At 41.1% G+C, this 20,834-nt stretch overlaps 1 protein-coding gene across 3 annotated transcripts in view; it reads left to right on the top strand.

Annotated features, from left to right (window-relative positions):
* The first annotated feature begins 3,276 nt into the window (after nt 1-3,276).
* Nucleotides 3,277-20,834, top strand: part of RNF17 (ring finger protein 17) — a 40,833-nt gene continuing 23,275 nt past the window's right edge. For 2 of the 3 annotated variants that reach the window (XM_060273835.1, XM_060273834.1), the window contains exons 1-14: nt 3,277-3,508; nt 4,497-4,552; nt 5,196-5,251; nt 6,511-6,610; nt 7,888-7,968; nt 9,373-9,473; nt 10,325-10,496; nt 11,696-11,772; nt 12,767-12,841; nt 14,103-14,377; nt 14,824-14,979; nt 15,259-15,448; nt 17,385-17,556; nt 19,269-19,459. In XM_060273835.1, coding sequence (XP_060129818.1) covers nt 3,382-3,508; nt 4,497-4,552; nt 5,196-5,251; nt 6,511-6,610; nt 7,888-7,968; nt 9,373-9,473; nt 10,325-10,496; nt 11,696-11,772; nt 12,767-12,841; nt 14,103-14,377; nt 14,824-14,979; nt 15,259-15,448; nt 17,385-17,556; nt 19,269-19,459 — 1,829 coding nt within the window. In that variant the 5' untranslated portion in view covers nt 3,277-3,381. Of the gene's footprint in view, nt 3,509-4,496; nt 4,553-5,195; nt 5,252-6,510; nt 6,611-7,887; nt 7,969-9,372; nt 9,474-10,324; nt 10,497-11,695; nt 11,773-12,766; nt 12,842-14,102; nt 14,378-14,823; nt 14,980-15,258; nt 15,449-17,384; nt 17,557-19,268; nt 19,460-20,834 lie in introns of those variants that run through there. The other variant, XM_060273836.1, reaches the window with a different exon arrangement.

Raw genomic sequence — 20,834 nt, 5'->3', positions numbered from 1 at the left:
ACTGTGAAAAATACAATAAATTATATTAAAGCCAGAAATGTGTTGTGACAATGAGGAGGTAGAGGAAACGAAGGACTGTATCCTGGCATTTCCAGAATGTTTCTTAATTATCATGGCTGTAAAGCATTTGTAAAGTTGCAAACCTAGGAATAAATGACAGCATCTTAATGTGACTTAACACTGAGTGGATGTGTTTAGGATTCTGGGGAACGACTATGAACTGCTTGTGAGAAACATTTATCAGCCTAGTGCTTTTGATCTGAGGTTCTATCTCTTGATGTGTATGTTTGTACTTGCTTGTCTTTGGAAAAAATGGATAAATTTGTATGCTGTATAGGAGGAGGCTTGTGCATTATTGGGTTTATTCCACAGAACCTTTGAGAACCAACTGTTACATGGTGTCAGAAGTTGGTGTGGATTTATTTTCTTCTTTTTCGGAGTTGAGTTTGTTGGTGCATTTTTGCACACGTGCTTCAGAGTATGCAGCGTCTTGCCTGCACTAGTTTTGCAAGGCAAGTTGGCTGATAATTGGATGGGAGCAAGCTTTTCAACTATATTTGACTGCAGCTGGAGTTGATAAGGTCTCTAATAATCTTCAAGTAGCTATTTTGCTGCACTGTGTGGGAGAGGAAGCTATAGCAACTTATAGTTTTCTTGATGAAGGATCAAAGACATAGCAGTAGTCCTTGAACAATTTAGTGGTTTTTAAAATATTTATTTATAAGTTGCAGGGGGTGGACCAGATGACACTTGGGGGTACCTTCCAAATCTACAATTCTATTATTTATACCCCCACCTTTCTCCCTGACAGGAACTCAAGGCAGCTTGATAGAATTAAAACTATATGCTGTATATATACATTTAAAAAAATCTATTAAAACCATACAAATAATTACAGTAAAAACAGCACAGCACAGTCCTTTCGTTAAAAGCAATTAGTTCTCCAAATAAGGTGGAATAAGGGACCCAGGTGGCGCTGTGGGTTAAACTACAGAGTCTAGGGCTTGCTGATCAGAAGGTCGGCAGTTCGAATCCCTGCAACAGGGTGAGCTCCCGTTGTTCGGTCCCAGCTCCTGCCAACCTAGCAGTTCGAAAGCACATCAAAGTGCAAGTAGATAAATAGGGACCGCTCCGGCGGGAAGGTAAACGGCGTTTCCGTGCGCTGCTCTGGTTCTCCAGAAGCAGCTTTGTCATGCTGGCCACATGACCCGGAAGCTGTCTGCGGACAAACGCCGGCTCCCTTGGCCTATAGAGCGAGATGAGCGCCGCAACCCCAGAGTCGGACGCGACTGGACCTGATGGTCAGGGGCCCTTTACCTTTACCTTTACTTTTAAGGAGGACTCCAAGGAAGGAGCTAATCAAACTTCTCTAGGGAGCAAAGTCTGGGAGCAGCCACCAAGAAGGCCCTCTCCCTTGTCCCTACCAAGTATGCCTATGAGGGTGGCATGACAGAGAGAACGGCCTGTCTCAAAACCCAGGCAGGTTCATATGAGGGAATATGGTATTTCTTGTAAGAATGTGGTGCTTTAAAAATATTCCTTTTTGAATCATTCAGAGATTCACTGAAGTGCCATTGAACAGTTTGTTGCTGAACTCAAATTTAATCTGATAAACTGTGAATTTGGTCCTGCAATTCATGACAGTGCGAGGGATAAAGTCCCATTCAACTCAGTGAGGCCTCCTTCTGAGTAGACATACTCAGATCGCACCATAAGCTGCACATTGTATATATTAGTGGGTATCCTCAGTGTTATTCTACGACTACATACCGGTAGTTATTGCGACTAAGAGCATTTACTTCACTGGGAAGCCTTTGGGAATGTCTCCTTTAGTTGCATATATTTTCCATTTCATGTCATCCACAGAATTTGCCTAGATGACTGCATGAGAAAAAGCTGGGTAAATTTAGATTCAGGTGCTCCTTTTCCAGTAAATTTAACCCATTTGATAAAATACCTACCCATCTGTGCACTGATAGGATTCCTTCCAAACAGCTATTGGAAAGTTATATTGGTGCTTGCTTTGACTAATGAAACATTTAGCATATATATAATTTGTGCTAAGAACCATTGTGCTGAGAACACTGTAGAGTTTCTGTAAAACACGCAAAGCCAAGAAATTAGAAAATGATGGGAGATATCGGTTCATCTTATTAGGTATGGCTATTCTCAGCCATTCTAATTATAGCTAAACCTTGCTGCCATCTTGCGTCTGAAATCTGCAATTTATTTTTCTTATTAGAAAACAGAAAACCCAATATCCTAGGGGCCTTCTGCCACATAAGGTACTTATTAGCTTTGTGAGGTAAACATACCTGAAACATTGAGAGGGCTTCCCAGCACTGAGGTTACAAGATATGATGCAGCTGCGAAAGGAGGAAAAATAAAGCAACTACAGTACAGTAATGCAGTAGTTAGAGCAAAGATGGTGAACCTTGCAGTCTTTGGTTCCCAGTTTTGAGGTAGTGTGTGTATGTGAACTTGCACAGTGGTGGTGTTTTTTTTGGGGGGGGGGAATCAAAATGAAACAAAGCTTGTGGTACATATAGTGGCAAATGCTCACCTAAGGACTAGCCACTATTGCAAATGCAAGTATAATAAAGCTCAACTCCATTGGGCAAAGCATCATTGTCCAAAAGCGAAGAAAATGTTGCCGGGGGGGGGAGCGCGATTTGGGTGATTCTGCGGGAAAGATCCTGTCTATAGATGCGTTAATATTAATTTGTAAATAATGCATTATAACAGATGGTACCTTTGCACTTGCAAACCCACAGTTTCAATCCAACCACCACCACCACCATCATCATCATCCTTAGAAAAAAATTCCTTCAGTAGCACCTTAAATACGAACTAAGTTTTTATTTTGGTATGAGCTTTCGTGTGCATGCACACTTCTTCAGATGAGCAACAGGTCCCGTTTGGACCCATGCACACGAAAGATAAAAGTAAGAACCGCTAAAAAACATAGGAAAAAACAATCCATTAAAACACAATCAAATATTACCAGAAATAAAACTATATACATATATTAAATCCGCCTTAAAGGCATATCAATGATTACAACCAATTGTACAGTAGCGCCCTCCTGCGAATTCCCCCCCCACGTATAATACAGCAATTAATTATTATTATTATTTAAATTGCCATGCACACACTGAGGGTTCCCGCCCCCACTCCATCCCGAGATGCAGCGATTGGCTGCGGAAAGGCGGCTGCGGAGCTTCCATTGGTCGGAACGCACGTGCCGGGGAAGGTGGGCGTAAACAAATCGGGAGAAGAGCGCGAGCTCGCAGTCGCAGGTGACTCGGATCTTGGCCGGTTTGTGCCGCGCTGGGCAACAACGCGGGGCGCAGAAGGAGGGAAGGAAAGTGGGCGGAGAAGATGGCGGCGGCGTCCTTCCCGGGCGCTTCCACCAAGAGGCGAGGCAGGTTCCCGCAGAAAAGCCCGTTCGAGGGCGGCCGGCAGCGCGGAGTCCCGTCGCGACGGGTGCTGAGAGACGCCGGCTCAGGCAGGTGGAGTCTGCGAACGAGACGCTGCTCCTTCTTCGGAGGAGAGAGTTTTGCAAGGGGCAGCGGGTTAGAGAACTGCCTGCGCGTTGCAAAAAACAACACCCCGTTTAATCCGGGGCAGGCGGCTTGCTTGCTTCTTAGTAGGAGAGGCCGGGGCTCGGGACCCCCCGCGCGCGCTCCGCTGACTAACCCGCGCAGCCGGATCCTAGACACGCCCAAACGGGACCTTCGGCGAGGTTTGCGGCCGCGTTTTGTTGCTTGGTCCGAGCAAGCACGAAACTACGGTCCGTTTCCTCCCTGAAGAGTCACTCTGCACAAAACACCCCTTTGGGCGGGAATGCCCAGTTCCCTGTCTTCCCTCCGCAGCAGCATTTGGCTGGGAGCCTGGGAAACCATCTCATTTCACGCCGCCTCCCTGGAAGAAAAGCAGGCCACCTGGGTCCTCTTTTTTCATGTTCAGACGAGGAGCTGGGGCCGCCGTCGGAAGCGATGGGGTTGCGCCGCCTCATCGGCCGCCATTTTTCCAGCGGCGAGACCCGACTTCTTGGGTGACTTGAAGCAAATGTTCCTCGTCTGAACATGCCCGTCGCGTGTATATTACCTCGGAGCTCTGCTTGGTGGCCGCTGCCCCTTCGTTTGTGATGGAGCAGGATTTGCGCAGAAATCGAAACTAACAGAAAGTTAGTATATTCTTCTGTTAGGCCCTCATCGCCCACAGTTGCTTTCGGGTCTCAGCGCGGCGATTCTTAAAATACGCCCAGGTAGCTCCCAGGTAGGATGAAAGTAAATTTTCTGGAGTACCGGAACGCTTCTCCCTCCCCCAATTCCTCCCTCCATCTTGACCAGCCGAAAACCTGCTATGGAATCATGGAAATTGCTGTTTTCAAACTTGAGTGCTTGTGTTACTCTAATGTGTGTTAATTTGTTTTAAATAACGAGCATTCATATACTAACTTGTTTTTGCGTCTTCCCCCCCCTTCTTTTTAGACTTGCAGATTCAGAATTCCTACAGGGCTGATGCATATGATAGCTATACTTCACAAGTAATTGATTTGCTTTCTTTGGGGTTATATGGGATCGGGGCGGACTTTGGACTTTCGGCAGTGCCTTGTGCAAGGTCAAAATTTGGCATCCCACCTCTCACCTGATGAACTCACTATGTCATAGTTGTGGTGCCTGCACTGCCCCCTAGGTTGCACTGCCCTAAATCGGCCTCTGATTGGAATACTGTACTAACAAAATTAAACCTGCAACCAATTTTTTGTGGGAGAATAGCTTAAGAGTACATGGGTAGGACATTGTCAGTTCTCATGTTGTCTCTACTGTCTCCTTTCATGTTTTATCGCTGATCTGGAACAGAAATAAAAATATAAGCAGCAATCTAAGAAAGATTGGATCTAATAGAATAAAAAAATCCTTCCAGTAGCACCTGAGAGACCAACTCAGTTTGTCATTGGTATGAGCTTTCGTGTACATGCATACGAAGAAGTGTGCATGCACACGAAAGCTCATACCTATGACAAACTGAGTTGGTCTCTAAGGTGCTACTGGAAGGATTTTTTTATTTTGTTTTGACTGTGTCAGACCAACACAGCCACCTACCTGTTACTAGTACTATGGATCTAATAGTTTTAAGTACTGTATTGAAAATTCTTAACTGTGAACTTTTCCATTCCTTTCTTGTAGGTGACCTTAGATTTTGAACAAAAAGTCCGTCTTAGGAGTCTGCAAAAATATAAAAGGTAAATCGGAGTGTGTTTTGATGACTGGAAGCAAAGGAGGAGTTGGCATGTGGGGCTGAAACATATTCTAAATTTTAATAGCTTTTTTAGTAAACAGTTTTTTATTATTTCATCATTTGGCTCTTAAAATGCTCATGTTTTAAAGAAAATCTGATAAGATTTTGTTCAGTTGGTGAAATATTTAATATTCAGTGCTGCAGGGTTCTGTGTGCCGAAGAAACACTTATTTCTTGACCCCCTACAAAAGTCCAGCCAACCCATTTTACATTTTTGGGCTTAGATCAGGATTGGAGTTGTATGTTCTATCTCTAATAATGTGGGGGTAAATAGCTGGGTCTTGTTTAAAAAGAAAAAAGTTTGAGGTGACAATAAAAGCTTATTAGTTATTTTACAAAATTTATTTACTTCATTGTAGAAAAACTCCTACGTTTACAAGAAACCTTAAAATTATCAACAAGAAAAGTTTAAAACAATTAAACATTTATAGATTATTAGAATTAGCAACAAAAAAGAATATTTCGGAAGAGCATGTGTCCTCCCCCCAATAAGATTTTATTAAAGCTTTTTCATGATACAGTGAGATAAAATAAACCAGTCTAATTATAAACAAAAACAAAGAAAGAGAAAAGAAAATACTGTACAGTGTCCTCTCTCAAATACCCTTATCTCACACAGAAAGTAGTGAACCTGCCCAGCTCTCACCTGGGAGCTTTCCTCCCCCCCCCCAATCTCTCCCTCTGGGAGGTCTTCCCTTCCCTGCCTCTCACTCAGAATCCTTCCATCCATCCACCACCCTCATGTGTGTAATTCTTGGACCAATAATGGCCCAGAGCAGAGGACACGAAAGAGAAGAAAAAAGGAGAGAGAAGCGGAAAAAAGGACCATTCTAAATTATAACAATCTTAGAAATGATTAAAGGAGACTTTTGCAGATCCAGTGCCCATCAGGGCTTTTACAAGGCTTTTGGGCAAGATGCTGATTCCTCTGCTTACAAGTCACTTAACCCCATCAGGGTTCTCAGGAGCTGACAGCTTCCTGGTCTCTTGATGCAGAAAACAGCCATTTCAGAGCACCAGGGGTTAATCCCCTGTAAACACTTTCCCCCCAGACTGAATTCAATAGCCAAGATTTGTCTGGCTATCATCAATTGCCACATAATTTATCTGTCAGCAACGTACCAACAAAAGACGTGCAATCCAGGAAGGACATGTGTTATTGAAGGTATTTTTTTTTAAGTAATATAACAATTTGATTTTTAGGTTTAATACTCAAAGCATCAATCAGCCAAGTAAGCTGATTAACTCTGCTGACTGGACTACAGCTCACTCTTTAAGATCAGAACCATCTACAGCAGATATGGTATGTAAACAATCTTACTCAGTTTTGTGTTTGCTTAGTAAAGTGTGAGTTCAACTATTTAATTTCAAATAAATGTAACCTAATTGGACTAGTGACAATGACATTGTGTGAGTTGAAGAAATATTTCCTAAACTTCTGTGTTGTTAGACTGCTGGTAAAAAGCACAGCAACAAAGTGATGCCTTTTTTGGAAATCACTGACTAGAGAATTAATGAGAGACCGGATGCTGATCTTTTTCTCTGTCAATTTTGGTCATTTAATGTTTGCCACTACTGGTGACACCTCCAAGAATTTATTTTGCAGTGTGCAAAATGATTCTTGCCCTCCAAATGTGTTGTAGCATTTGTAGAAAACATTGCATTGTCTTTTTTAGATATTTACACAAGTGGAGATCAATGATTATTCAAACTCATAGTACTCCATAAAGTGTTCTGAGTTAAAATATGTCACCTTGAGAAGAATTCTCATTCTCCTGAGAATAAAACACCTACATTTAACATTAATATTACTGTCATTAGATTTGGGGCAGCTCAGTGTCCTGTTTTAACTTGTTGTTTGGTGATTGTCGTTTGGTGGTAGTGAACTGAGATGTCAACTCCCAACAGTGGAGAAGAGGAGAGCAGAACCTTCAAAGAATTAAATGGCTAAAGGAGCAAAATACTCCTGAAAAAGGGATGTCAAGAGTCTGAAACAGCCTTCTTAGATGAGTTTCATAGTCTTGGCATCTCTTCAGAAATAGGTCTGGATTTTTTGAAAGAAGTGATTAACAGCTCTGCATTCATGAATGAAAAAACAATTGTGTGGAAAGCTTACAGGGTGTTTTGTTTTTTTAAGAAGAATGAAATATGAACTGTTAAAGAGATAGATAACCTTGTAGTGACTATACCACATAATTAAATGATTATCTAGCCTGAGGGTATGGATTCTTTATTTCTACTCTTTTGAGATACCCTGGTTTTATTTTTAAAAACCCTGTCTGCTACTTGTTGAAAACAACTTCATACACATGCATTTTAAAAAAGAGATAATACAATGGTGCCTCGACTTACGAATTTAATCCGTTCCGAAGGCACCTTCGTAGGTCGAAAAATTTGTAAGTCGAAAAGCGCCATTGGAAATGCGATTTCCCATAGGAATGCATTAGAAACGGAAAAATTCGTAAGTCGAAGCAACCCCATCTAAAAATTCGTAATCAAAATTAATTGGATAACAATGCTATGAGGGCCTTTGTTTAATGCAGCTCTCTGCTAATTTTATTATCTTTTTATTTTCCCCAGAATAGCAAAATTCTACAAGAGATAGAGAAAGCTTTGGAAGTAGCTAAAACCAATCTTGGGCGGTTAAAGAATGCGGAGGAGGTAGGCCAAGAGAATTCTGTGTCTTTGCTTGAAGTATACAGTACTGATGTCTGTTTCCAGAAATTCTTTCTCTAACAATACTTCAGCAAGGTGCTATAAAATTTAATGTCACCTCAGCTCCAGGTGTTCTTGGAGGATGCCAGTTATTTTAGATCTTCACCCTGGCTTCTTGCTGGTTTTGAAACAGAACTTCATTGGTTGTCCTGAACCGCCCTGAGATCTTCGGATTATTTCTAAAAATGCTTTGAAAGGAGCAATGAGAGTGGGTCCCTGTTGGTTCTCCTGGACTCACTGGCTTTTGATCCCATCCATCATAGTATCCTCCTGGATCTCCTAGCTGGGAGGGGAGGCATTGTCCTGCTCCTTTTTGAAGGGTAGCTCTCAGAAGGTGTTGTTTGGAGCTCGCAGTGGCAAGCCTAAGGTATCTGTATTTAGCATCTGTGTGAAAAGCACTGCAGAGGTCACCCAAAAATCTGGAATGCTATGTCAACCGGGACCAGGTGTGCAGCCTGGGAGTCATTTTGGACTCACAGCTGTCCATGGAGGCACAGGTTAATTCTGTGTCCAGGGTGGCTGTCTAGCAGCTCCATCTGGTACGCAGGTTGAGAACCTACCTGCTCGCAGACTGTCTCACCAAAATGGTGCATTCTCTAGTTATCTCCCGCTTGGACTACTGCAATGCGCTCTACATGGGGCTACCTTTGAAGGTGACCCGGAAACTGTAATTAATCCAGAATGCGGCAGCTAGACTGGTGACTGGGAGCGGCCGCCGAGACCACATAACACCGGTCCTAAGAGACCTACATTGGCTCCCAGTACGTTTCCGAGCACAATTCAAAGTGTTGGTCCTGTATACCTGAAGGAGCGTCTCCACCCCCATCGTTTAGCCCAGACACTGAGATCCAGCGCCGAGGGCCTTCTGGCGGTTCCCTCACTGCGAGAAGCAAAGCTACAGGGAACCAGGCAGAGGGCCTTTTCAGTAGTGGCGCCTGCCCTGTGGAACGTCCTCCCATCGGAGGTCAAGGCAATAAACAACTACCTGACATTTAGAAAACACCTAAAGGCAGCCCTGTTTAGGGAAGTTTTTAATCTGTGATATTTTAATGTATTTTGCTATTTGTTGGAAGCCGCCCAGAGTGGTGGGGGAAACCCGGCCAGATGGGCGGGGTATAAATAAGAAATAATAATAATAATAATAATAGCCGTTATAAAATATGAACCTCAACCTTGTATTCTTTTACATCACTACTTCTCAACTACTGCCACCATGTGAGAGAAAAGGGGGAAGGTTGTTCCTGAAAGTTATATGCTGCTTTTATTATTTATAAATCTAGTTCTGCTGGCTATAGAGCAAATACAGAATGACAGGTTGTTGTTTTGTCACTTCCCCCCAAAATGAAAAAGATGCTTGAGGATTTGGTCACCGAAGCAAAACAGGAAGAAAGCAAGATTGCAGGTGTTATTAATGACAAGTTTTCAGATATTATTGCTTCTCTAAATTCAAGGTAACCTGGTTTAAAGCTTTTACTTTGACGTTAATAATTTATCTGAAAAGTGTTACATAACTATAATAATACAGATTTCTGAGTGGCAAAATGTTTAGCAAAATGCCTGCTTCTGTGACGTGGGAGGGGACTATATGTAGCAGGAGTCCTGGAAGGACACAGGGAATCTGTGAGCTCAGATCCATTGTTTACCCTACCATGGAGTTGCTATCAGCAAAGACCAGACCATCAAGTTTCAGGGTAGATTTTTACCCTTGATGTAATTGACCTTTAGTCCAATACTTTGCTATATGCACATATGAATTAAAAGGCAGTTGCATATTCAAAACAAGAATATTTAAAAACATCAACCTTCTAATTTCCCCCCTCTTTGCACATCTTTCTCTTTTTTTCCTATGATTTTTATAGTTTCATTTCTACTACAGTAGTTCGTTGGTGTTTGGAGTGCTATGGATGCGTGCAGCTTGCACGACTTGTGCCCTTGAGCATTTAGAATGTGTTCAGCATGAAGAGCTGGCTGTTAAGGATGCATTTTCGTGTCATGCATGCAATATCAGTCAATTGCTTGTTATGAGGACAACAGGTGATAGTTATTCAGCATTAATCATACTCAAGAAATCCATTGAGTGCCCTCATTGTAGTGGATCTACTCTGAGTATGTCTTAGTTAGTTATCACCCAGTAAATATAAATCTGGCGTTTTCTGTAGTTTGTAATTTTAATATCGTCACCAAAACCTTATTTTTAACATGAGTACTGTATGTTTGTTTTGTATAGTTTACTATTCAGAGTTATTATTTGTAACATGTGATCAACTTTTTCTGAGGTCTGATTTTCTTTGTATTCAATTAGGAAAAGGAAACTGGAGACAGAACTGATAATGAACACCAGTTACTATATAACTGATATTCATAGTGTTCAGGTGTGGGTTATGCAGAAAATAAGCAGTTTGGATGGAGCCATAAAAATGGCAAGGGAGATTAAAGCAACCCATTCCTTAAAGCCTTGCCATAATTTAAATCAGGTAACTTTAATATTAAATCACTTGATTCCTTAACTTTCCTTCTGGGTATTTATTTATTGGAAAGTTTTCTAACCTTTTTTCAGGAACTTACCTTTTCAAAACAGTTCTCAGTAATACAACCACAATTTTCAACAACCAGATGATATGAGTGCAGCTACTGCTGAGAGTGCAAGCATTGTTAGTAGCCCAACATTTTACATTAGCTTTTTTTTTATCAAATAAGCACAGGAACTGAACTCATTTCCTTATTGTGGTAACTTGCAAGCCAATGAAGTCTTCATATAGCTGACTGAAAACAAAAACATGTCTTTAAGCAAGTAGAAATGATGAATTTTCTCCATTAGTCTTTAATTTCTCATGAGAAGATTCTTCCTCTTTGGCTTGGTTTTTATTTTTACTGAATTGTTGTTGTTGTTTTACAGAAAGCATTGTCTTTTTGATGAAAAGTCACAGTAGTTTAGTGTGATAGAAGCATTCAAAGTAGGATCATTTGATTTAGGTCTGTAGTTTTTCAGGGTTTTTTCAGTTCCTTTATTCCTAAAGCCCACCGCACATTTTCATAGATCTTAAGAGCTTATCATTTTTGTCTGAGAAGGCATGGCAAAAGCTGGTTGTGGACAGATTAAAATACATATACAGTAGACAAATTTTATGCATTCACCCCCTTTTACACCACGTCCTCAGAGAAGTACAGTGGTACCTCGGTTTATGAACAGCCCTGTTTACGAACTATTCGGTTTATGAACGCCACGCGAACCTTACCTTGGTCTACGAACGACACCGGCGGCGGGAAAGCGCACCTCTGTTTAAGAACAGATTTGGTTTAAAAACGGATGAAAGAAACGGATTAAGTTCGTAAACCAAGGTACCACTGTAATTTCAAGGTTCATCCTAGCCAGTTCAAGACTTGTTTCTCTACAGCAGATAAGCCCTGGCATCTGCCTTCACCTCTCCTAAGTCATGCTTCACAAGAGCAGCAGCCACTTCTGCAGCCTTTCCACAATTATCCTGTGAAATCTTTAGGGCAGCAATGTGGGCACCAGCCAGGACTTGTTAAATTGTTAAATTGTTTCCTTTGAAATCAAATGGGACACCACTAACTTCACACAAGCAGTAGCTCTCCAGCGTTCAAGACCACATTCAGCTCCCATTAGTTGTTATATTATACTGTAAATTAAATTAGGATGTTCTTATTCTAGGTTCTCTGCAACTTAAAAATGACTTTGGAGGAAGAAGTCTTAAAACTAGATAGTCTGAAAAAAAGAGCACTTCCAAGGTAAACATTCATAGAATTACTTAGTACGGATAGCAGAGTTACTGCACTTTTAAAAATATTGCCATACTGCACCTTAAAAAACAACACCATACTGAATTTGTAGAACTGATAAATAAAATTAAGAGTTGCATATACTTCAGTCGACCCTTTGCAGGAGGTCTAGAGTTCAGCATGCTATATGGGGGATCTACCAGCCTGGTGCATTACAAATGTTTTGGACTACAACTCTCATTAACTCCCCGTGAGCATGCAGATCACCCCCTCCTCAGCCCTTAAATTGATGGCTTGATAACAGGAAAATGGGTGGTCACCCTCCCATGTTAGTTGACATGAATAGATTAACTGAGTGGGAGCGTCTGTGCACGCGCACACATGCACTCTGGTGGCCACGCCCACTGCTGGCATGCAGCTTCCAGAGGTTTGGCTAAAGGTGAATGTCGGTGGTTGAGCCAAAAAAAAAAGGTTACCCACCATGCCTTCTAACCTTTACCTATATATCCCCTCCTGGACTCTGAGCTTGGAGAGATGATCACATTAGCTTCCCACCTTTTAGGGAACAAGTTTTACTTATGCACAGGGCAGGTCATTCTCAGTAGCATCAATGAATCTGTAAAATAGGACTCACTAGATAAGCTTGGCAGTCACCACGGCACTACCAATTTTGGCATTTCACTGGATGCTTTAAAACATTTTTTAAAAAGCCAACCGGGAAGGCTTTTCGGAACAGGAGTTTCTTAGATGGTTTTTACTGTTAATGCTTTTATTGCTGTTTTTACTTGTGGCATTCATGGTGGTGGTTATCTTGTGTTTACGTTTTTTTGAAGTAATTCTGATTGTGGGTTTTTGCAGTTTAAACCTGATTGTGATCTTGAGGCATTAGCATAAAATTGTGCCATGAATGTAGTAAATAGATTTATGGTGTTAGAAAATTGCTGTTGTCCTGAATGAATAATTGTGGTTGCAAACAATTGAACTTCCTATATATCTAATACAGGTTTCACATGGACTCTGAAAAGATTACCCCCATGTTAGAAAACCTGGGGAATTTTTTCCCTGATATGCCTAACATGTAAGTACTTCTATTGTGGTGTTAGCTTTATATAGCATCTGCAGGTTTATCAATTTTCTCAGCATTCATCATTGTGCGTCATCTGGTACTTCAGTAATACAGGAAAAATTTTATTTGGAAATGTGCTGGGGTAGAAACTAAGCAGTTTACCTAGAAACAATACAGAAATAAACTGGAGAGTAATGCTCAAACAGTTCTGAGGTTCTGATAACGAATAAGATTTTTGATAGCTTGGATATAATCAGAAAACCTTATGAGTTTTGTAGTCATGAATTATACTTAGAAATTGTTGAGTTGCTATATACTGTTAAAAAATAATAATTAAAAGCCTAGGACTTGCTTAATATTAATACGCCAGGTTTTAGGAGGCAGTTTTCCAAGTTTGTGTGCAAGTAATATCAATGGATTTTTTTTTAAAAAAAAAACCAGTAATACTATACAGCAAATCAAAATGATACCTTCTACGGTACTAGTCATTTAGAAGTAGATAGCCCTGTGATGGTGGGGAGGACATCCTAGCTAGAGCAGGCTGTAGAAACTTGCACGTGCCAACAAGTATATCTTAAGATACAACCTAATACTGTATCTGGAAAATCAAAACCTCTTTCTGATCCTAGCAGCTGCATTCTCTTATGTGACAAGCAGGGTGGTGAGTTGTCCCACGTAAACTTTCGAAATGTCCCGTTAATATTTTGAAAACACACTTTGGGAACGAAGTATTTTTTAATATCCGTGGAGCAGTATTCATCTTGGGTGTTTTAACTTAACCCTGAATACTAATAAGCAATGCTTATCTTTCCAAACCACTGAAAATCTCATTTTTTTCATCCGATTTAAAACCATATGAGAAATATCTCTTGGAATCCAAATGCCTAGATGTGAGTACCAACAAAATGAGCAGTCAGCACACGAAGTAGCATTCATTCAGATTTTAACCAAGTACCAGTAATTGTATACCCTGAAGTTCTACTCAAAATTTTCCACATGCAAAGCTAGTTTAAATTCTTCTGGTACATGAACAAAACTGTAAATCTCCCTTTTCTATCTGACTGCACATGCCAACAGTTCCAACATCAATATAGAAAAAGGGCAGCCCTGTCTTGTACTCCTCTCCAAACCTAATGGATCTGAAATATTAATGGGTGTTGTGTGTGTGTCTTAAAACCCTATAGGCTCTTTATTATTTCTACAGAGTGTTTGCTCTTCCATGTTAGTGATGGCTATTGTTAAGATATATTTTCTGAACCATTTGTCAACTTAGGTGCAGTTTTGAAGGCAGCCTTCTAAAACAGAGCAATATGGAAGAAGAATTCAGAACTGATGTTCCATCTCATATAAGTGTAAACCTTGAACCTCTTGTTGAGGACATTGACACAGTTGCTCCTCTGCCAGAATCTGATGCATGTCTTGAAGGAAATTATATTCACTTCCAAGAAATGACTCCTCCATTCACTCAGAAATGCATTTCTGCTTTAGCTCGGACAGCATCCACTCCAGATGTCATAATTGAAGAAATCATTGAAGATGATCAAGAAAGTGAGTAGAACTTTCCAACCGGTTGCCAGAGTTGTGTAGCTAATACCCTTTGTTTTTAAAACAATATTCTTACAAGTACATAGCTGCCTGCTCTTGATGCATTGTTTTTCTTACATAGGCTGCAGCTGGAAGGAATCTACCAATCGATCAATACTTTATAAATGAAATCTATTATTACATAATTGATTTCATTAATAAAGTATTGATCGATTAAGTGAAGAAGCATATTTTAAAGGGATGTTTGCACATTCATTGGTGTGTTCAAATCGTTTCTCAGAAATGAGCACCAAATCATGTGCATTTCTGAATGTCACCCTTTCTGTAACAATACAAACTTATTAATTTGTACTGTCTCAAAATGTTGTTTTTCAGCAGTGTGCTTAAATGTTCCCTATGATCTTCCCTCACTGTTACATTACCTTTCTTACCCACACTGTACCACACAGATGCTCCAGAATTAGTTTTTGTCAGCAGTGTTCTAAATCCTTGCCACTTCTACGTTCGAAAAGTTTCACAGAAGAAAGCAGCTGTTCGTTTGGAAAAAACTCTGAGGCAATTCTGCAATCATAAAAGGTCCTGTCCTAGTGACGTTTTGGAACTAGGTAACAACACTTCTCAAATCTTTTGACTAATAATGTTTATATAATTTCAGAGTCTTTTTTTTTATTCCAGTGGGGGGGATATATATTGTGGGTTTTACTAAGTAACCTTTTAATATCGTAGGGTAGAGGTCTGCAGTCATTTTGGACCCAGGAACTCATTTGGAAATCAGTCTCTTGAGGATACCACCAAAAATGGCTGCTGTGACAGACTGCCTAATCTCAAATGTCCCTCTCGGTGACAATATTATGCAACAAATTGTGTACTGAAATTTATTTCAGGTTCAAGAATCTTTGTTAAAAGCAAGGAACATGGAATATGGTGTCGTGGAAAAATAATTGAACTGATGCCGTTGCAGAAGACAAACGAACTAAAGCCCTGTGGTCCAACAAAGTACAAAATTTGTGATATTGCAATGATGAAAGTATTCCTTGTGGACTTTGGGCATCTTGAAGCTTTGATTATTTCAAGGTACGCATTTTTTTGCCTTTTATTTGCCATATGGTGGTTTTGCCATATTGCTTTCGAGTGGCAATATATAAGGTGCACCAATTTCTAGCGATGAAAAGGAGTGTGGATTTAAAGCCTCATTACCATTTCATTTGTTCATTGCCTTATGCAGGAATACCTCAAGACAACCTGCGGCAAAACCAATCTTGATAAGGCAGAAATGAACAACAATAAGAGTGCATAATTTGCTCAGTTAATTGCCGATGTGATTCAAATAGTGTTCACTTTTCTTGGAAACCGCTTGACCGATTCCCCTCAAATTTGGACACAGCGTTCCTTGCAAATACAAGACTGTTTTGCAGAACCTTAGATTGTTATGATCCCACCCCTAACACACCTAAAAACGTGATTTTCTCTATATATAAAAAAAGGCAAAGTGGACATCAAAGGAACAGACGGCAAATATTGTCATAATCCCGCCCACTCCTCTTCCTCCTCCTCCTCCTAGGCCAAAGCCTTTACAGACTGGGCGAAATGGAGGTACTGACTTGCCGGGGGGGTTGGGAAGAGGGAGTTGGGGGATTCACAGGGATGAGCCGGAGGGGGGGGGGACAGAATAGGTCATGGATCAGGACAGGGTGGGGACAGTCAGGGATTAGCCACTGCAATGCGTGGCAGGACCAGCTAGTTAAATATAAAAGCAATCACAAGCTAGCTATCTCTTAACTGCATGTGGTGATGTGAATTTTGTGTGTAGGTCCTCTGTGAACATGTGATTCTTCTACATCCATTCATGGTAGATGGATTATGTAATCTGGGTCTAGTGTGCATAGAATCCGGTTCTTCCTCCCCCAATTATTGATTAAAATATTTTAACCAGGGCCAGACCACCATAAAGCCAGGTATAGGGGAATTTTACAAATAGACGTCCCTGCCTTCTTCACGTAGGCCCAATTCATATTCCAGATTTGGGTGGTCCCATGCCCGTCAGTTTGCCACCCACAAATAATAGCATGGTTTCTGCTTGTTTAGGGGACATGTATGCAGAACTACATTGGTGTGTAATGAGGGACCCAGGTGGCGCTGTGGTTAAACCACAGAGCCTAGGGCTTGCTGATCAGAAGGTTGGCGGTTCGAATCCCTGCAACGGGGTGAGCTCCCGTTGCTCGGTCCCAGCTCCTGCCCACCTACCGTAGCAGTTCGAAAGCACATCAAAGTGCAAGTAGATAAATAGGGACCGCTCCGGCGGGAAGGTAAACGGCGTTTCCGTGCGCTGCTCTGGTTCACCAGAAGCAGCTTTGTCATGCTGGCCATATGGCCCGGAAGCTGTCTGTGGACAAACGCCGGCTCCCTCGGCCTATAGAGCGAGATGAGCGCCGCAACCCCAGAGTCGGACACGACTGGACCTGATGGTCAGGGGCCCCTTTACCTTTACCTTTATGCAGAACTACATTGGTGTGTAATGAGAGAAAATTGCCAATCCCCCCCCCATACCCCAATGACTCCAGGATGAGTTCATTCCCTTGGTTCTGATGTTTCCAAATTGTTTTCAACTTCACGTACAACATACTGCAGTAGACTTAACCTGGGGGTTATCAGTTGTACAAGCCACCCAACAGCTTGATTATTTTGCCTGAACATCTTGAGGGTTATTACAGAGCTCTGTCCCATCATCTGATCCATTTAACTGAAGAGCCATTGTCAGAGTAGATTATAGTTGGAGCTGGTCTAAAACAACTGATTATAAAACTATCTTAGAGCTGATAGGTAACATTTCAATGTGCTGATTTGCTTTTTATGATCTCTTTTGAATAATACAGTTCAGTTGTTCCCAGTAAAGCATCTCTTAAACAACAGAAAACTTTTTAGACTTAAAAAATCTGCCTATTTATGTAGCATTTTATTCCAAGCTTATATTGAGAAATAATATTTGTTATCTTCCCTTTCTGCCATCAAGCGTACCTAATAACATTGGCGTTAATCCAGAACATATCACTCTAGAGTATATGGTGACTGAAGACTTAAGCTTGGTTGTGAAGAAACCTGATTTACATATAGAGGCACAGCTTAGTGGTATAAATCATTTAGCACTACAGTGCTCCCTGAAGGACATTGTTCCCAAAAATTCAGTAAGTAAGAACTATATTGTCTGGCCTTCTGCATTCTTAGAGAAGTTAGTGTCTCTTTTAAAGAAACAATCAAATGTTCATATTCTGACTTTTCCTGATTGAGATGGCTTTCCCTTCCTTCATAATGATGTAATTCTTGTACTGTACTCAATAAAGACAGTAACCTAATGTGCCTAACTTTTTAGAACTGGGGTCTAAAAACAGCAGGTGGCACTGTGGTCTAAACCACAGAGCCTAGGGCTTGCCGATCAGAAGGTCGGCGGTTCGAATCCCCGTAATGGGGTGAGCTCCCGTTGCTCAGTCCCTGCTCCTGCCCACCTAGCAATTCGAAAGCACGTCAAAGTGCAAGTAGAAACATAGGTACCGCTCCAGCAGGAAGGTAAACGGCGTTTCTGTGCGCTGCTCTGGTTCACCAGAAGCGGCTTAGTCATGCTGGCACATGACTCGGAAGCTGTACGCCAGCTCTCTTGGCCAATAAAGTGAGATGAGCGCCACAACCTCAGAGTTGTCTGCAACTGGACCTAATGGTCAGGGGTCCCTTTACCTTTGCAGCAAACTTTTTCAGCAGGGGGCTGGTCCACTGTCCCTCAGACCTTGGGGGGGGGCAGACTATATTGGGGGGAAGGATTAACGAATTCCTATGCCCCACAAATAACCCAGAGATGCATTTTAAATAAACGCACACATTCTACTTATGTAAAAACAGAAGGCAGGCCCCACAAATAACCCAGAGATGCATTTTAAATAAAAGGACACATTATGCTAATGTAAAAACATGCTTATTCCTGGACCGTCCGCAGGGCAGATTTAGAAGGCGGTTGGGCCGGATCCGGCCCCTGGGCCTTAATTTGCCTACTCGTGTTTTAGAAGATTCAACCTGTCTTCTACACAGATCATTCCTATTTGTGATTGCACAGAATACCCATTCAAAGAACATTTATGAGTAAACATTGCTAGTTCAATTCGGGGGGAAATTAATTTGTGTGGTATGGTGTCTAAATTAACAAGCAGTGGTTTGTCACCAGTCAGTAAATCAGAACTGGAAAGGACTGTAGTTCACTGGTAGGGCACCTGGTTTGCAGGTAAATGGCCCTACGTTTGATCCAGAGCAAACTCCATGTGGGAATGTGAAATACTGCTGACTGAAATCCTAGGGAATTCCTGGGTTTAACCATTTTGACAGTGGAACAGACTTCCATGAGAGGTGGTGGACTCCTTCCTTGGAGGTTTTTAAGCAGAGCTTGGATGGCCATCTGTCATGCTTGATCTAGTTGAGATTCCTGCGTCCCAGGTGGTTGGACTAGATGGCTCTTGGGGTTCCCTTCCAACTCTAAAATTCTGATTCCCAACTCTGATCCCCATGGAAATAGCCCTTCCATGCTGCGATTTGATATGGAGAGATTGCAGCAGGCACCAGTGGAGCTTTTTATGCTATCTAATGGCAGCTTGGTGCTGGGGTGGTTTTCATTGGGGTTGCAGCTGAGGAGGGAAGAATTAAATCTCTACATCCTGTGGAAGTTGGTGAGCTGTGATCCCAAGATTAAATATTTTAAAAGTCTTGATGTGTTTGGATGCCATGCAATGTACATAACAGTGTGGTTGAGTCCTGAGTTTTGTTACATATTACATATTTAGTAGTTCTTGGTACTGTACTTAAATCCTAAAGTCTGCAGGTAGATAGGATTCTGAACTTCTCTCTCCCCCTGCATCAGGTTGAAGGTTGGAGCAGAAAAGCAAGGACAGAATTTTTGAAAATGGTAAAAAACAAAGCTGTTCTAATGAAAGTCTTCAGAGAAGAGGATGGTGTGCTTATTGTTGATCTGATGAAACCGCCAGCAAACAAAATAAGTAGTGACATGCCTGTATCTCTCAGAGATGCTTTAGTTTTTTTGGACTTGGCAAGGTATATGCAATATAAAGCATTTTAGGGTTAGAGATAAAATAGGGTTATTTTTTTTAAATGTACTTGTTGTTGTTTAGTTGTTTAGTCGTGTCCGACTCTTCGTGACCCCATGGACTTAATTAAAACTAATTCCTCTTGAAATCATGGAATACACTTTAAGTGAGTGTGATTATGTGTTGTGGGTTATGTCTGCTATAAAGGCTAGATTAAGATGATAACGTCTTATTTTTCTCTTCTGCTAGCATGACTAGCTACAAATGCTTAATTACTAAAATTCTAGATTGTTCTCTCCAGTTAGACTTTCAGTCACTTTACTTTTCACATTCAAACTGTATACTAAAGGCTTTCAGGAGCCAAAGTACGACTGCATTCCTTTATAACAGAGAGCAAGAATTGGCCACAAATTGGCTAAACCCCGCTAACTGTTAAATACCACTAACCTAAGAACATTTTTTTAAAAAAGATTTGGTATAGTGAGGGTGAGAATGGAAAATCATAGAATTGTGGTACTGGAAGGGACCTAAAGTCAGTTTTCACCATTTTTCCATAATCCTGTTTCCCCTAATCTGTTCAGTTTATATCCCCACCTTCCAGAGTGGATAAATGTCTTATGATTCAATTTTTTATTTTAAAATGTAAATGCTGGGTTTTTCTTAAAATACAGTAATATGAAATCTGGATATACCCTGTAAGCCCCATAGTTTATATCTTTAAACTGATCAGTGCCTCTACCAGAGAGATGGAATTGAAGGAGGCTTCTATCTGTAAATGAAGAATCAACCTGATCCTTCCCAATATCTGCATATCGTACTCTACTTGCCAAATAATGGCATTTCATTTCCATCTCATGAAATAAACTGCTTGTGCTTGCCCAGTAACTTTCAGACCTTGTTCCTACTTACTGGTCATGGGCATTTCATTTTTGTTTGCTGATTTGTTCTTGTGAGGCTGCAACTGGGCAAAGGCAGAGTAAAGCAGAAAAGGGCAACACTAGAAAGAAGGAAAGAGGAAACTGTCGGCTGTGCGTGTTCCTATATTGTCATACTTGGCCTGCAAACTTACACTCGAATACCGTATTTTTCCGTCTATAAGACGCCCCCATGTATAAGACAATCCGTATTTTTTAAACCCAAAATTAAGAAAATGCACTATGCACTATCCATGTATAAGACAATCTCTTATTTTAAACTTCAAAAAATTAGGGAAAAAGATAGTCTTATGCACGGAAAAATACAGTAAGTATGTCTTGCGCCTTCTCAAATGTGTTTCAAATGCAGGTCATTAAGTTGGTTCTGTGGAATTCAGTGGAAGCCAGTGCTTTTTTCCCCAAGGGGTACTCAAGGGTACACAGTATCGGCACCTCTCTTTTTGTTGT

The sequence above is a fragment of the Zootoca vivipara genome, chromosome 4 (genome assembly GCF_963506605.1).
Source record: "Zootoca vivipara chromosome 4, rZooViv1.1, whole genome shotgun sequence".
NCBI lineage: Eukaryota > Metazoa > Chordata > Lepidosauria > Squamata > Lacertidae > Zootoca > Zootoca vivipara.
The sequence above is the reverse complement of the archived record's forward strand: the minus strand, read 5'-3'. Positions and strand labels throughout refer to the sequence as shown.